The 17,989-nt window shown below is 42.1% G+C and overlaps 1 protein-coding gene across 1 annotated transcript in view; it reads right to left on the bottom strand.

Annotated features, from left to right (window-relative positions):
- DGKQ (diacylglycerol kinase theta) overlaps positions 1-17,989 on the bottom strand; it is a 2,194,335-nt gene that overhangs the window by 518,532 nt on the left and 1,657,814 nt on the right. The window contains exon 15 of the mRNA XM_044059107.1: positions 17,265-17,384. Within this exon, the coding sequence (XP_043915042.1) occupies positions 17,265-17,384 (120 nt within the window). The remainder of the gene's footprint in view (positions 1-17,264; positions 17,385-17,989) is intronic.

Here is a 17,989-nt window from a genome sequence, read left to right as displayed (position 1 = left end):
GGGCGTTGCACTCTAGTAGCCACATCCATCAACCCTAAAGCACAAGAGGCTGTTTATCCTTTTTCCATGTCTCCCCAGGGAAATCACACTTGTTGAGTGTCTCTCTAATTGTATGCATCCCTCCCCAGAGTACAGAGAGGAAAGCAGGTCATGCCCTTTCACTCCTCTCCCTCCTTCCTTGGCTCCTCAAGGGCAAAGGCTGCTAATCAAAAACTCAGACACTTATTTCACAGTAAGGGTTCAGTACAGCCAGGCTAATTATCTGTATCACCCAGATACCTATGTCACAGTAAGGGCACAGTACAGCCAGGCTATTTATTTGTTTAGGTTTATAGGTTCATAGGTGTGTACTAGGCTAATGGCCCTGGAGCCTTTACAAGCCTAGCCCAAAGAAGTGCCTTGGCATCGTGCCGCCCAACGTTAGTTCCCAGTACCTCTATCAAGTAGAGCCAGTGGAGTGATCCCCGGGGTGAACTTTCTATTACCCATCCACTCATCAAGATTTCTCTTGAAGAGGGACAGCAAGGTGCTCTGCTTGACATGTATGGGAAGTCTATTCCAGAGTATGGGCAGTCTCTGGGTGAGGAACCTGTCCCTCCAGCATGTTCTGTTAATTGTGGTAATGAGGTTGAGGTCTCTGCAGTGTGTGGTGCAGAGAGATTGGGATTTCTTTAGATGTAGCATTTCTAACAGAGCTGCGTCAGACATGGCTTTGTAAGTCAAGCAAAGATCGCCTCTAAGTAGGTGATATGAGACAGAGAATAGCTGTAGTTTTTTGAGTCTGTCTGTGTAGGACATGTGTTTAATGCCTAGAATCCTCTTTGTGAGGTACTTCTGTGGCCTCTCCAGCTGTTGCAGGTGTCTAGTGAGGTACATGCCAAATGGGACAGTAATCTCAATGATTAGTGTAATGAGGGAAGAGTAGAGAGAGACGATGACCTTTTTCTTCCTGCATGCTAAACTCTTGGTAATGAGATGTGCCACACAGAAGGACTTTCTGACCACAGTGGCAAAGTGGTGGTCAAAGGAGAGGTTGCTGTCAACCTGCATCCCCAGATCTCTTATAATGCCTTCAGTGTTCAGTGGGCTCCCATTGATGTGGTAATTAGTGGGAACTGAGTTTTTATGAAAGAGGAGGATGACACATTTTTTGGCATTTAGCTTAGGGCCATTGTTTCAACACCAGTCATTAGTCTATGTGAGGCCTTTCTGTAGGATGTCTGCATCACTTGGGGAGTTAGGCTCCCACCTTGCAGTCTTCTGCGAACTTGGTCAGTCAGAGTCCCTTTGTGTTGGCCTGGACTTCTGAGAAGTAGATGCTGAACAGGAGAGGACCCAAGACCGATCCCTGTGGGACTCCACTTGTGACTGGTCAGCAGTCTGACTTGGAGTCTACTACTTTCACACTGTGTGTTCTATCTGTGAGCCAATTTGCAACCCACCTAGTGATATAGGGGTTGATGCATAGTTTGGTAAGTTTATCAATAATTCCAGAATGAGGAATGGTATCAAAGGCCTTGGCTAGATCGAGGTAGGCTGTATGCACTGCCTTACCTTCATCCACAGTCTTGGTGACTTGACTCAGAGAAGTCAACCAGGTTGAGTAGGCATGATCTCCCTTTCACAACGCCAAATTACGTGGAGTCTAGAGCCTGGAGATTTCCTATATCTTTGTTAATCAGGTCCATGATGATGCACTCCACAGCTTTACATATCAGACTCGTCAGGCTAATGGGGCAATAATTCCCAGAGTATGTAGTTGCTCCCCCTTTATAGAGAGGGATGACTGCAGCAGTGCGCCATTCGGTAGGGACAAAGCCTGAGGTGAGGCTGTGACTGAACAGGGCACACAGATGTGGTGCCAGTTTGCTTTGTAGTTCATGGAGAACACAGCCAGGGATATTATCAGGTCCCATGGAAGCTGTATTCCTGGCCTTGAACAATGCAGCTTTAACCTGTGCTGCAGTAATGCTGGGTGCCTGGCATTCTTCCAATATTGTGACTGGTCCTTTAGGGGGGGGAGATGGGTAAAGTTAGCCAGTATGTTGGCAATATCTGTTGGCTCAGTATAGCAGGTACCATTGCGCAGTAACTCAGAGCAAACCTGGGTATTGCTGTGGAGGTTCTTGATATAACTATAGAAGGCTTTGTGATTGTTTTTAGTGTCTGCCGCAATTCTGCCTTCATAGCTGGCTTTACAGGATTTGATGAGGGATCTCAACTTTTTGTTGAGGCTAATAAGAGAGTTTTTCAAGTCTTGGGACTTAACCTTTTCCTGCAAGAGTTTCTTCCTTCTGATGTAAAGTTTATTAATAGCAGGGAACCACCAGATTGGCTTCCTTTTTTTTAGGAGGAGAGCGTCTTGGTTCTGTTGGGTATGGCTAGTTCCATGCATTTATGTATATGTTCATACAGTGCACTGGTGTATGATTCGGCAGTCATGCAGCTATTTTCCATTGGCATGGGTGCCGTGAAGTTAGCCACCTCTATTTTTAGGAGGCCAAAGTCAGCTTTGGAGAAGTTTTTCAAGGTGCTTACCTTTGCGAGGGGTGTGGGTGAGATGTAGATTTCTATGGTGATTAGTTTATGGTCAGATCTGACCAGGGAGGGATTGACTAATGGTGTAGAGAAATGATCACCCATGTTAGTAATAACCAGGTCAGGGATGTTGCTTCCTCTAGTGGGGGTCAGAATGAGCTGGTCCTGGGCATTGGAACTGATGAATTCCAGGAAGCGTTGGGCCAGTGTATTGGTGCTTGAGTAGTTCTCCCAGTTGATGGAGGGGTAGTTGAAGTCTCCTAGTATGAGAGTGTTGGGTTGGACCTTGACAGATTCCAGGGTGTTTAGGAACATGGAGTGAGAGTCTAGGCACATGGTTGGGGACCTAAAGCAGGCTATGACCTAGATCGCAATCTTACCCAATGTTAGTTGTACCCGAAGTATCTCAGATATTTTATGCTGGGGTACTAGTCTGGAGGTGTGCATATCCTTTATGAATATGGAAACACCACTGCCTTGGGAGCGACAGTCCATGTTTTGGGGCCAAAAGGTGTTGAATGAGTTATAGCTTGGTAGCACAGTGGTGCCTTCTGCCGCTTTAACTAGGTCTCCGTTACAGCACAAATGTCGATGTTCTCCATTTTGAGGACTGCTTCGAGTGAACGCATCTTGAGATTTAGACTTCAAGCATTGAGCAGCATGACCCTCAGATTGCATTTATTTATAGCTGTTACAGTGGTAATTTGGTCTTTGGAACACCACCTAAAAAGGCACTATAGGGGTGGCAAGAGCCTTAGACAGTACCTGGAAACCCAGGGGTGACAGATGCAGGCCATCTCTGGCAAAGCATCGAGGTTTGTCAATCATGTTGTCCCAAGCAGACAGATACTGGATCCCCATTCTGGGTGACGGTACGATACTGCTCAGGGCTAACATCATACCTGCCTGGGCCACATAATCCGAGAGCTCCACCATGTCTCTTTTCATGTAGTCCAGGGAGATGCACCCTAGGTCATTCACACCCACATGGACAATGACAGAGTCATACTTGTACTTGTTGTGGAGTGACCTCAGTGCATGTGTTATGTGTTGGATTCTGGCACCTGATAGCTGACTGTTACCTTCTCCTTATTCAACCTAGTGAGTGAGACATTTGTGTGCCTCACTACTGAGTCACCTATGATTAGTGTATTGGGCAAGGTGTTTAGCCTTAGGGGCTTAGGTTGAGGGGGATACTGTGGAGGTGAGCTATGTGTCCTGTGGTTTGTGCTGTGTTGTGGTGGTTGAGTGTGTTTCTGTCTTGGAGATCTCTGCTGTTTGGGTAAATTTCTATTGAGAGCCTCCCCAAAGGTGGGTGTGTGGTTTGTGTTTTTATGTGAGAGATGTGATGGTAGGTGTTCTGGAGGGCTACGTGTTCCATGTGGTGTGGTGCAGGTGTTGACCTTCTCCTCCTGACCACCTAGTCCAGTTTTGGCTGGAGAGTGACAGCTTCCAATTTGCTGATATAAGCGCATCTCTCACAAACCTGAGTGTTGGGACGTAAGAGGAGAGGAGTTGTCTGTGTACATGAGGCAGTTGCTACACAGTCTCAGAATGCCCAAGTGCACCGGGTTAATAGGAGAAAACACAGGGAACTGCCCTTTAATCATGCCAGGAGGGGGTGGTCATAACTACTAAGTACTGAAGCTATTTCCGTGAAAAACAACTAGTGCTGATGGCACCTAGGTGTGCTACAATAATTGCTACAAAAACCTGTTGAAGTGCAAAGCGATTAAGCTGTCTGGAGTGCAAGAGAGAAAAAACTAGCAAGATTCAAGGGAAAAAAACTGAAGAACAGACTTTCTGGCACCAGTAATAGTTTACCTCAGCTCGGCGCCGCTAGGTGGAGCTTAAACAAGCGTAAACCCACACAAATGCAGGCTTTTAAACCAGAAAGTTGAAAGGGATGGAAAAACTGCCCAAACAGCCAATAAACTACAATTTCTGGGCCAGAAGCCACTCCTCTTGTGGTAGATAGGCTACCTAGTGCTTACCACTCCCACTGATAAGCTAGAAGACTTTCCTCCAACACAGAGAGGCTTGGGGGCTCAGAAGCTTACATACAGTCCTGGATACAGCAAATCTGTATCTGGAATAGCCTAGTTACAGGAAAGGCAGGAAACAAACTTAGAACTTTTTTTTTGTTTTTTTTTTATAGAAAAGCAGCTAAAACAATTCAAATGCAGTGCAAGCTAGCACACACGAGTGTGTAGCAATATTAAAGCAAATACAGTTTAAATAAATGCAATTAAATTAAAAACTGATGAAAAACAAGTGCAGAAAGAAGTAAATTAGGAAAAAATCAAAATGGAGCCACTTAGAGCATCTCTTTCCCCTTTCTGATACTCTTGCAGTCTGCAGCACACCAAAACTGGATCCACGGAGCTTAAACAAGCTCAAACCCGTGCAAATGTGGGCTTTTAAACCAGAAAGTTGAAAGGGATGAAAAAGCTGCCCAAACGGCCAGTAAACTATAATTTCTGGGTCAGAAACCACTCCTTTTGTGGTAGATAGGCTACCTAGTGCTTACCACTCCTACTGATAACTAGAAGGCTTCCCTTCAACACAGAAGAGCTTGGGGGGCTCAGAAGCTTACAAACAGTCCTGGATACAGCAAATATGTATCTGGACTAGACTAGTTACAGGAAAGTATACGTATCACCCAGACACCTATATCACAGTAAGGATACAGTACAGCCAGGCTTATTATTTGTATCAATTGCAGGCAAAAGAAACCCAGTTATGAAGAGAAATAACCCTAGCTAACGAAATTCAATATGGAAAGCAGCTAATGTGACAGATATAAAAATGCTAGCAAATATATACACGATTAACATTAATCACAAAATTAATATGGCCCACTCTTCAGAAAGAGGCTTCAACAGGGAAGTCGTTTGGAATTACTACTTGTTTATAAATAAGTGAAAGCATTAACCCACATTCCTAAAACATTTACATTTCTTTTACTAATGTTTCTTTCATCTCTTTCTTAAAGGCTTTTATGTTTTTTATATGCCTAATTTTATGTGACATGTTATTCCAGGATGACAAGTTTATTTTAGAAGAGGATCTTTCAATTGTGAAAAGTAGAAGGGTGGTCAAACAAGTAGTGTTGTTGACCATTTCTTAATAAATACGTAGGGTGCTTGAATATAGCAATAATCATGCCTGGGTGGTAGTAACACTATTACCTTGGCGTGGTTAAACTATTACTTTTCTTAAATAATGGCATATGTCTGGCATCCGCGGCAGTTCTGATATTACTTCTTGGGCGCGCAATACAGGCTGTGAGCAAAAAAACAACAGTACTGCGCCGCCGCGCATACATCAGGAGTTGTCAAAAAAAGCAAGATCTCCATGTTAAATGAGTTTGGAGATGTCTGTTGCTGTTAAACTCATTTAACATAGCGAACACTAAAAAAAAAGCGGGATCTTGCTTTCTCCGCTATGTTAAATGGGTTTAACATCGGAGATCTCCGTTGCTTATTTTAAAACTTGTCTCTGTTAAACCCATTTAACATAGCGAGCACAATTCGAAAAAGTTATACTAATGGAAAAAGTCTTTTCCATTAGTATAACGAACGCTGGCCAATCAGCGTGCCGCGTTTTTCAAAGATGGTATAATATTAGATTTTCTTTTTAGTAGAGGGTAGTATGTCTCATTTATAAGTTTAATGATCAGTGAACTGAGCAGAAAGACGGCCATGGATGTTACTGGTAACCACTTTATTTTTTTAAGATTGCCACAGTGACATTCAGGGGTGGGAGAAAAATTAAAAATCCCCAACTCTAAAGAAAGCAGAAATACTTTAAAGAGCCCTTAAAGTCACACTGTATTTATACAACAATATATAAACAGATGTTCCCACTAGTACCTGAAACCTGAGCACATTTTGAAGAAGATTGGAGTCTGGCTATACTCTTTTAGACATGGATGATAGGCATATAAGAGAAGAGGATCTATATTTCTTCTCTTCATAAACTACACAAAACAGTATCATAACTCCCTTCTGAATCAAATACAAGAGACTTTATAAACAGTTCTTGAAGGAAATACTATGGATAAGCCACCAGTGTCACAGAATAGATACAGTGGGCTTACGTATGACTAAATGGGTTTCTGATACACTGTCTGCTCTATGACAGAAGCCTCTGTAGCCCCTATTATTGACACATCTAACTTATACCACAACAACATCCTGAAGTGCGTTGTAAAGTATTTTGGAATCTCCCTCCAAATAAGTCCTGTGATCTATTTATTTATCCTTTGTTCACTGGGTTAGTTCCAGTAGGTAAGTAGCCTCTTTTCAGAGACGACAGGAGGTTAAATTTATACTAATAGGGGAAGTATGGCCAGGGTATCAGTGAACTACTCTTACTCTTTTCAATAGGTGCTATGGGATCTTTTACATCCACCTCAGCTACCACCAACTCAAGCAGATGGGGCCTCAGTTTAATGTTTCATCTGAATGGGTTTGGCTTCCAACTAATGTACTATTGTATTCTCTGGTTTTTGCATCCGATTCCTTATTTGGTTCAATGACTGTTTTCATTTGCTAATTTACTACTACCTCTTTTCTGTTTTGGTGTTGAGGTCTGGCTATTTAACTTTTAGGTTCATAGAGTCATGAGTGTGTACTAGGCTAATGACCAGTAGGGCCTCTTTAGGCCTAGCTATGCATCCCAAATCGCTGACAAATTCTGGTACCATTGATAAGAGTAAGCAGTGGATTGGGAAATAAAACATTTGCAAGCAGGGCCTGGAAGATGAACCATTACAGGCTCCCTATGTTCATTATAGAGATATGTGCCAAAACAGGGATGAATTTCCCATTCCCCATCCAACTGTCCAAGTTACACTTCAACTGGGTTAGAGAAGAACTTTGCTTCACATGGATGGATAGCCTATTCCAGAGAATGGGTAGTCTTTGCGATACATTCCTGTCTCTCCAGCAGGTCCTATTTATATCACAGACAAGGTTTACATCTTTAGAACAAGTAATTCTGGTTCTGTTTGTTTTGCGGCTATGCCGGAGTTCCATCAGGGTGGGGTCCGACAATGTCTTCTATGCCAGATGTGATCTCCCCTCAACAGCCTATAAGAGACAGAATACAGAGATAGAGCTTTGAAGCAGTCTGCATAGGACATGTTACTTACACCCTCTACTCTTTTAGTGAAGAATCTGTGGATGTTCCAATTGTTGGATGTCCCTGGTTAAGTACATACCAAAGGGGGCACTGTACTCAATGACAGATCTGATAAATGCTGAATATGTGGAACAATAACCTCCGTGGACCTACATTTCATACCTTTGTTTATAATTTGCACAACACAGAATTATTTCTTCACTACTTTGGACACATGACGGTCAAAGGCTGAATTACTGTCTACATGTCCTCAAGTTCTTGACTACAAGGTCGGCTCTTAGGGGTGTGTTGTCAATATGATAGTTACCAGGAGTGGATGACTTCCGAAAGGCTACTATTATGTACTTCTTGACATTTAGTTTTAGTCTATGGCTCTGACATGAGATTTTTGTCCATGTCAGTCCTACCAGGAGAACGTTAGTGCCAGTGGTGGATTTTATGACTACTACTAATTTGCAATCCTCTGCAAATTTGGTCAGCTAGAGGTCCTTGACACTGGCCTTGACTTCCGAGAAGTAAATGCCAAAAAGGTGCGGCCTCAGGACCGATCCCTGAGGGACTTTGCATGTGACTGGCCTCTTTGTAGAGGTGGACTCCTCGATTCTAACTTCCTAGGTCCTTTTGTTAGCTATAGCATGGATGCTCAAGTATTTACTTCCTTCTTCATGTTTGATTACTACTTGTTGCAATGAAGTAATGTTACCTACAGTTGTATACATTATGTCTCTGAGGTCATGGCGCGTCAGAGAAAGAGCAACATTTTTATTACTGTTATTATTCACCAACTTTATGCCCCTTTGCTGAGTTAGACTGTCCCAGGAATGGCAGTAATAACTTAAGTGGAGTGTTAGGGGTACAGAAGCTTGCTTACCTCCTGAAAATCACCTGTTTTACTATGTGGCTGGATGACTTCTCCAAAATATATACCTGTGTTACTGCTTGTGCTTATATGTTATATTATTATTATTATTATTATTATTATTATTAGACTGTGTTGATTGGGAAAAGTCCAACAGAGTAAGAAACATTTTCAGTGGTGGCCTGGGGAGAAAATACTCCACATTTACGTTACATGTGATGCACATTTATAATTGCAGGGAAAATACATATACATGAGCTTATTTACATGACTTTTAAATATTTCTTACATGAATATAGTATTTTGATGCACAAAAAAGAGAAATGAACAAACTGGCTAATTATAGGATCACAGGAAGTTACTAGGCTAATGGTCATAGGGCCCTTACAAGCCTAGCCAAATTTTACCCTTACTTCCACAATCAGCATCTATTGCTCCTGTCCAAGAGGGACAAAGTTGGAACCCCCGGGATGAATTTATGGTCACCCATCCAATTGTCCAGATTGTGTTTGAAGACGGACAATGAGTTGGTCTTCTTGACATGAAGTGGGAGTCTGTTCCAAAGGTGTGGTAACCTCTGGGAGAGAAATACGTCCCTACAGCAGGTTCAATTAATGTCACATACCAGGTTAAGGCCTTCAGAGTGAGTAACCTGTGTACCATTTGACTTGTGGATGTTCAGCATTTCCAACAAAGCAGGGTCAGAGACTGGCTTATATGTAAGGCAGAGATCACCTATGAGTAGTCTGCATGAAACAGAATAAAGTGACAGTAATTTCAGATGATCGTCATAGGACAGATGCTGAAGACCTTGAATTTTACTTGTGAGGAAACTTTGTAGTTTCTCCAATTGCTGCAGGTTCTTGGAAAGATACATACCAAAAGGGGCATTGTATTCAATTATTGGCCTGGTGAGAGAAGAGTACAGGGAGGTTATACCAACTTTTTTTCTGGAGGCAATACCCTTACTTATGAGATATGCAATATAGAATGCCCTTCTTACCACTGTGGAGACATGGTGATCAAAGGTAAGGTTGCTTTCAACCTGTGTACCCAGGTCTCTCACCACTGAGTGCGTACTTAGGGTGTTGTTATTGATGTGGTAGTTAGCAAGAACATCTCTCGTATGGAAAGGGATGATAATACCTTTTTTTGCATTGAGTTTAAGACCATGACTTTGACATCAATCATTTGTTTGTGTAAGATCCTCTTGTAGGATGTTAACATTGTTTGGAGATTCTATGATGGCTCCCAGTTTGCAGTCATCAGCAAACTTAGTTGCCACAGACTTAAGTTTTACCTTGCACTTAACAGAAATAGATTCCAAACAGCAGAGGTCCCAGGACTGATGCCTGTGGAGCACCACTGGTTACAGGTCTTCTGTTGGGAGGTGGATTCCCCTATTTTGACTGCATTGGTTCTATCAATGAGCCAGTTAGGGACCCATCTAATGATATAAAGGTTGATACCTAGCTGGGTGAGTTTGTCAATGATGCCTTACCTGGGGGATAGTATCAAAAGCCTTAGCTAAGCTTAGGTAGGCTGTATGCACAGATTTCACCTCATCCAGGGCCTTGGTGACTGTCTTGAAGAAGTCCACCAGGTTTAACAGGCATGATCTCCCTTTGACAAATCCAAATTGAGTAGGGTCAAGTGTTTGGAGATTACCTATATCTTTGTTGATAAGGTCCATGATTCGCTCCATGGCCTTGCAGACAAAGCTAGTCAGGCTAATAGGTCTACAGTTCCCAGGGTCAGTGAAAACACCACCTTTGTGCAAGGGGATAATGGTGGCCTTTTCCCATTCTGCTGGGATGAAGCCGGTACTTAGCTTATGACTGAAAATAGTACCCAATGGTGTTGCTAATTCTTGTTTAAGCCCATGTAGGACACAGTCTGGAATGTTATCAGGTCCCCATAGATGCTGTGTTTTTCACCTTAGAGAGGATGTTTACAACTTGCTCTTTAGAGATACAAGGTAGAGGACAGGTGATAGGGATGTCATGGCACTGTACGAACATGTACATAAATGCATGGAACTAGCCATACCCAACAGAACCAAGATGCTCTCCTTCAAAAAATAAAGCCAATCTGGTGGACCGCTGCTAATAAACTCTACATCAGAAGGAAGAAACTGTTGCAGAAAAAGGTGAAGTCCCAAGACTGGAAAAACTCCCTTATTAGCCTCAACAAAAAGTTAAAATCCCTCAACAAATCCTCTAAAGGCAACTATAAAGGCAGAATTGAGGCACACACTAAAAACAATCACAAAGCCTTCTACAGTTATATCAAAAACCTCCACGGTAATATCCAGATTTGCTCTGAGTTACTGCACAATGGTATATTCTGTACTGAGCCAACAGATATTGCCAACATACTCGCTGACAGATTCAGTGCCAACTTTACCCCCTCTCTCTTTCCCAAAGGACCAATCTCAATACTGGAAGAATGCCAGGCACCCAGCATTACTGCAGCACAGGTTAAAGCTGCATTGTTCAAGGCCAAGAATACAGCTTCCATGAGACCCGATAATATCTCTGGCTGTGTTCCACATGAACTACAAAGCAAACTGGCATACCATCTGTGTGCCCTGTATAGTCAGCCTCACCTCATGCTTTGTCCCTACCGAATGGCGCACTGCTACAAACATTCCTCTCCATAAAGGGGGAGCAACTACAGACCCTGGGAATAATCGCCTCATTAGCCTGACGAGTCTGATATGTAAAGCTATGGAGAGCATCATCATGGACCTGATTAACAAAGATATAGGAACTCTCTAAACTCTAGACCCCACACAATTTGGCTTTGTGAAAGGGAGATCATGTCTGCTCAACCTGGTTGACTTCTTTGAGTCAGTCACCAGAGCTGTGGATGAAGGTAAGGCAATGCAAACAGCCTACCTTGATCTGGCCAAGGCCTTTGATACCATTCCTCACTCTAAAATTATTGATAAACTAACCAAACTACGCATCAACCTCAATATCACTAGGTGGGTTGCAAATTGGCTCACAGACAGAATACTCCAAGTCAGACTGCTGACCATTCATGAGTGGAGTACCAGAGGGATCGGTCCTGGGTCCTCTCCTGTTCGGCATCTATTTCTCAAAAGTCCAGGCAAACACAAAGGGACTCTGGCTGACCAAGTTTGCAGATGACTGCAAGCTGGGAGCTATTATTAACTCCCCAAGTGATGCAGACATCCTACAGAAAGGCCTCACTGAGACCAATGACTGGTGTCAAAACCATGGCCTTAAACTTAATGCCAAAAGATGTGTCATCATCCCCTTTGGTAAAAACGCAGTTCCCACTAATTACCACATCAATGGGAGCCCATGAGATCTGGGGACTCAGGTTGACAGCAACGTCTCCTTCGACCTCCACATTGCCACTGTGGTCAGAAAGTCCTTCTATGTGGCACATTTCATTACCAAAGATTTTGCATCCAGGAAGAAAGACATCATCATCTCTCTCTACTCTTCCCTCATTAGACCAATCATTGAGTACAATGCCCCATTTGGCATGTACCTCACTAGACACCTGCAACAGCTGGAGAGGTCATAGAAGTACCTCACAAAGAGAATCCTAGGCATTAAACACATGTTCTACATGGAGAGACTCAAAAGACTCCAGCTATTCTCTGTCTCATATTGCCTACTTATTGACGATCTTTGCTTGACTTACAAAGCCATGTCTGACCTAGCTCTGTAAGAAATGCTACATCGAAAGAAATCCCAATACCTCCACACCACATGCTCCAGAGACCTCAACCTCATTACCACAATCAACGGAACATGCTGGAAGGACAGGTTCCTCACACAGAGACTGTCCATGCTCTGGAATAGACTTCCCATACATATCAAGCAGAGCACCTTGCTGTCCCTCTTCAACAGAAATCTTGATGAGTGGATGGGTAATAGAAAGTTCACACTGAACTGAGGATAACTCCAGTGGCTCTAATTGATAGAGGCACTAGGAACTAATGTCGGGCGGCATGATGCCAGGGCACCTCTATGGGCTAGGCTTGTAAAGGCTCCAGGGTCATTAGCCTAGTACACACCTATGAACCTATAAATTATATTAAAAAATGCAGAATGCAAATATCAGTGCTGCAGAAGACACATTTGGAAAGAAATGAGCAGAATATCAGTGACAAAGGAAAAGGGGAGCAATAATACTGATTGCTAGAGGGGCTCCAACATTGATAGAAGAGAAAAATAAGAATGATGTTAGATTTGTGGTAGTAAGGGGCTACTGGAAATAGTGGAGGATTACATTGGCATGTAGTTATATTCCACCAAAAACTGCTGTCTGGAGGTTAAGAAAATTTTGAGGAGAAATAATCAGCTTTCAGCAAGGAATATTACTTATAGATGAGAACTGGAACTTGATTTACAACACTAAGGATGTATAAGGGAGACCTAGAAGGGAAAATGCAGCAAAAGAGGTTTGATGTCTGAAGACATGTAAGAAAATATTTGGTATGAATTCAGTAGTAGAAACTTGGACTGAATTTGCATATTATTCCACAAGGTACAATAACTGAGCTAGATGGGATATAAATCACATTTCACAGGAACATGTGCATTTAATTGAGAGCTTCTACACACATCTAATAATCATTTCAGATCATGTACTAATAAAAGCAAGGATAACAATTTAGGGTTGTCTTCTTCTTCTTTCGGCTTGTTCCCCAATTAGGGGTCACCACAGTGGATCACCTGTCTGCCAATGATTGGCAGTGGAGTTTTTACGGTGTCGAGTTGCCAGCCTAACCTTCCACAGAAAATAAAAATAAGACAATAGTGCTTTCCTACCTTCCTGCTAAAAAGAAAAGATTTTAAGGAATGGGTAGTAGAAATTCTTCAAGAGTTATTTGAGAAGATAGAAATTTCTTCAGAAGGAATAGCTAGTTAGTGCGATAAAATAAACACTGATGATGTTATCTTCTATTAATTGCACTCTGACACTGGTAAAATCAGACATCTGTGGTGGCAAGCACATTAAGTAATGTGTTCTTTAGCTTTTGTAATTAGATGGGTAGGGGTTCTAATCTCACAGTAGTCAACTTATGGGTGTATGTCTATGTCTGGGTCTGTGTGTGCAGTAAGAGAACATGAATCCAGGTCCTGCTTCCCGCAATCAAGTAACATTCAGAAGAGACCTGTACAATGCTAAATCACTCCACAGCAGTTTCATACAGTCCTCCCAATATCATCTTCTCAGCATACAACTGATGATGCCATCCACCATTCTCTACAAAGTGCACTCTGACACTGTTAAAACTAGACTTCTGTGGTGGCAAAAGCGTTAGGTACTATGCTCTTTAGCTTGTATAATTAAACAGGTAGGGGCTCTAATCTCACAGTAGTCAACTTGTGTGTGTGTGTGTGTGTGTGTGTGTGTGTGTGTGTGTGTGTGCGTGTGCGTGTGTGCATGTGTGTGTAGTCAAAAGAGCATGTGTCCATGTCCTGCTGCCCTCACTCAAGTAATATTCAGAAGATACTTATCCCTCCTCCCATGTTCTTCTCAGCATATACTGATGATGTCAACTATAAAATGCACTCTGAGACTGTTAAAATCAGACTTCTGTGATGGCAGGAGCATTAAGCATTGTGTTCTGTAGCTTGTGTAATTGGATAGGAAGGAGTTCTAATCTCATAGCAGTTAACGTGTCTATGTGTATCTAGTTATAAAAGCATGAGTCCAGGTCCTACTCCCTCACTCAAGTAGCATTCAGACATCACTTTTACATTGCTACATGACTCCACAGCAATTTCACACAGCCCTTCCACCATCCACTTCACTGATGATGCATCTTCTATAAAGTACACTCTGACACTGTTAAAGACAGACCTGTGTGTTGGTGCTAGCATTAAAGTACTGTGGTCTACAGCATGTGAAACTAGACAGGTAGGGGTTCTTGTCTTACAGCAGTGAACTTGAGTGTGTGTGTGTTTGTATTTTCATTCAACTATCAGTGTGGAGACAATTTAACACCAGGATGGGAGTCCACCGCTATGTCAGACACCCCTGCCATTATCCACTTCTCTGCATACACTGATGATGTCATCCATTATAAAAAGCACTCTGGCACTACTAAAAATAGACCAGTGGTACTAGAATTAAGTACTATGTTCTGCAGCATGTGTAACTAGATAGGTAGGGGTTCTAGTCTCACAGCAGTCAACTTGTGTGTATGTGCACGTGTATTTGTGTGTTCATTCAACTATCACTCTGGAGACAATTTTACACCAGGATATGAGACCACAGCTATGCCAGACACTCCTGCCAACATTTTCTCTTCTGCATACACTGATGTTATCCTCTATAAAAAGCACTCTGACACTGTTAAAAACAGACTTGTGCAGTGGCGCTAGCATTAAGTACTGTGTTCTGTAGGGAGAATAACTAGATAGGTAGGGGTTCTACTCTCACAGCAGTCAACCTGACTGTGTGTGTTCATTTAACTATTAGTTTGAAGACACACTTTACATAAAGATGTGAATCCACAGCTATGTCAGACATTCCTGCCAACATCTTCTTTTTCCCTCCATACACTGATGATGGCATCCTCTATAAGGTGCACTCTGACACAGTTAGCATTAAATAACTGTGGTGGCGCTAGTCTTAGGTTGCATGGAATACAGTTTCGATACCTACACATATGTGGCATTCAAATCTGACCTCAAGCTACTGGTTTGTGTGTGGTTGGTGGTATATTACAGTCACTGTATGATATTTTGAATCTCTTTTCATTTGACTGCCACTCAGGATAACCTTTTACATAGTCCCCTGAATCCAGCATCCCCTTTTTCTCTCTGTCCACATAAAAGCTGTTCTGTGGAACAATGAGGATGTCATCATCTCAAAGATACAAAAACAAACTGTGAAGAAGAGCACATCCACTACCCTCCACAACTCATCTACAGGCAACTGGATACGTGAGTGCTAATTCTATCATCGGGTTATGCACATGCCACATATGGACAGAGGCAGTCTGTACTGAATCAAACAAATATGCACAAGGAAGAGATATCCTGTGTTATATGTGGACAACTGTATGCAACTTCAGACTATTCTGAACATACACACATACCACAACTATCTTCCATCACATAGATATGGAAATCTGTGTTTATGTGGTATAATAATGGCTGGGATTGCATGTGCTCCTGGAATGGCAAAATAATGGCTAGGATTGCATGTGTTCCTGGATGGTAGCCTAGTATGTCCTATGACCCTCTGAACATTGCATATATTAATGGTGGTGTTATCCACATTTACTATGCTGAGGTGTGGATGTAATGCATCCCTACAACAGTCTATTCCAGTCTGTGAATTGAGCTACCATACTGATGGCCACTGCTAACATTTGGTTGCATCTTCCTTCCATAACTGCTGTAGTAGCATGCCTCCTGAGGACTGCTGACATCAGATGATATGTATACTGTTGCCTTACTAAGGCATGTGTTCTTGTACTACAGTGTATCAACATTCTACACAGTTGTCATGCAACTATCACAGTGACAGATGCTGTATGGCACAGGTGTGCATGTGTACACCTAGCATTTGGAAATGTTACCTGACATACAGCAATACTATGTCATACTGATTACATGAGCACACACACCTGGGTTCATACACATGTAATGCTGTTATACAGACAAACTTTCAACATGCTGGAATTTACTTACAACCTTGAGGAATTCATTGTATGCAGTATTACACTGCTACTCACAAGGATTATATGGGTGTTCCCTAGTGTCAGCATTTGTGTGAACAAATGGTTTGCATGATCTGCATCCACCTCAGTTGCCATGTGTCCACATATGATGTCAGGGCCCTCATCCACACATTTCCACCGTTAAACATGTAGGCATATGATGTACAGCTGATATAATGTGTGACACAGGTAGAGTTGCACAACTGTGTTAACAGTTTTACTGTGTCACATGTGATTCAGGACAAATGTTTTATCTGAAGGTGATGCACAGCCTGATGTCCAGCTGTAGCAGACAGTAGTGTGACTGTACTGCATCATGGATGTACCACTACATCCCATCAGTATTACCACTTAATAGTTTGCATGAACGCATATGGATGTATGTCAGGATTTCATGTCAGCATAACATTTTCATTGACAATGTCAGGGGAAACAGTGACTCCATGGCACATGTGCTGAGTGTTGACATTTAGTTACACAAGGTGCTCCATGTAGTGTTTGGTATGTTTATGATATCACAGTGACAGCTTCTATACTCACTGGCACTAGAATTTGCACTGCTGTACTTTCTGTGCACACGGGCATAGCTGATGTACTGCCATCAGTCTCACATACAGCTGTAACATTCATTATAAGAGATCACTTCTTAATTCATACACCATTTGCAGATGCTTCAGACAACACCAATTGCTATCACAAGTGACAGATGCATGTAATACACAGCTATGTGTAGGAATCCACTCATAATAGTGTTGTGTCATTACCCGTATAGCTAATACCTATGTCAGTCAGGGATGCTTTAGTCAAGTGTATTTTATTTAGCACAGTGAGCTCCCATGCATCTCGTCAGCAATGCAGAATTATTCTTTGGGATGCATACCCATTAGGATTTGACAGTGCAGACTTTCCTTCCCCATTTCACATTAAGGGAAGTTTCTTAAAATTGCATGACTTTGTGCGCTTACTGTTCACAACAACACAGTGTATAAAATTAACTCACCATAACTTCTGGAAGTACAGTGGCATAGAGCTGTTTGTTGTTTACTACTGTGTCTTTAACCAGCATGAATATTCTTTCGGCTTCGGAGAAGCAGGTTATTTCTAGCATAAGTGCACCTGAAAAAAATATGTTTAATATGAAACTACGCACATTATAACTTGTCTTGAAATACATACACAGATTAGCAAATAAAGAAAAATCTTCCACACCTAATTTAAAACTCAAGATTAATTTAAGTAAATATTAACTTGTACTGGACAGGGAAAACAGCAACAATTGTTAATACTGTCTATTCAACTAAATGACAAAGGCATTAGAATGCAGAAGTGAAAATGAACAGATTAATTACTCAATGAGTTCCAAATGTTTTGTTGCAAATTTGCAAGAAAGATCATTTGTCGGGATACCTGGCAGTACTAGTACAGAATAATGCACATTGAATACACAAATGAGTTGGATTCAACAATCAAAGTGAACAAGAAGAAACAATTGGGCACTCATAACTATGTTCTTGAGTGCCTGCTGAAATTCTGAGGACTGTTGCTGCAATCCTTGTAATAGTGGAAATTAAAGTGCAAATGTGAGGGAGCATATACTAACCTGAAAGCTGCACTACTATGGAACACTTCCTCTACTCCAAGGTACAGCAATCCTGGATTTAGTGTACACTAGGTAGCAGGGATGAGGGGTGCAATCCCATCCCATTTGTGTTGACTAGACA

Source organism: Protopterus annectens, chromosome 17.part0 (genome assembly GCF_019279795.1).
Source record: "Protopterus annectens isolate FY-2018-M chromosome 17.part0, PAN1.0, whole genome shotgun sequence".
Classification (NCBI taxonomy): Eukaryota; Metazoa; Chordata; order Ceratodontiformes; family Protopteridae; genus Protopterus; species Protopterus annectens.
This window is presented reverse-complemented; position numbering and strand designations above follow the sequence as displayed.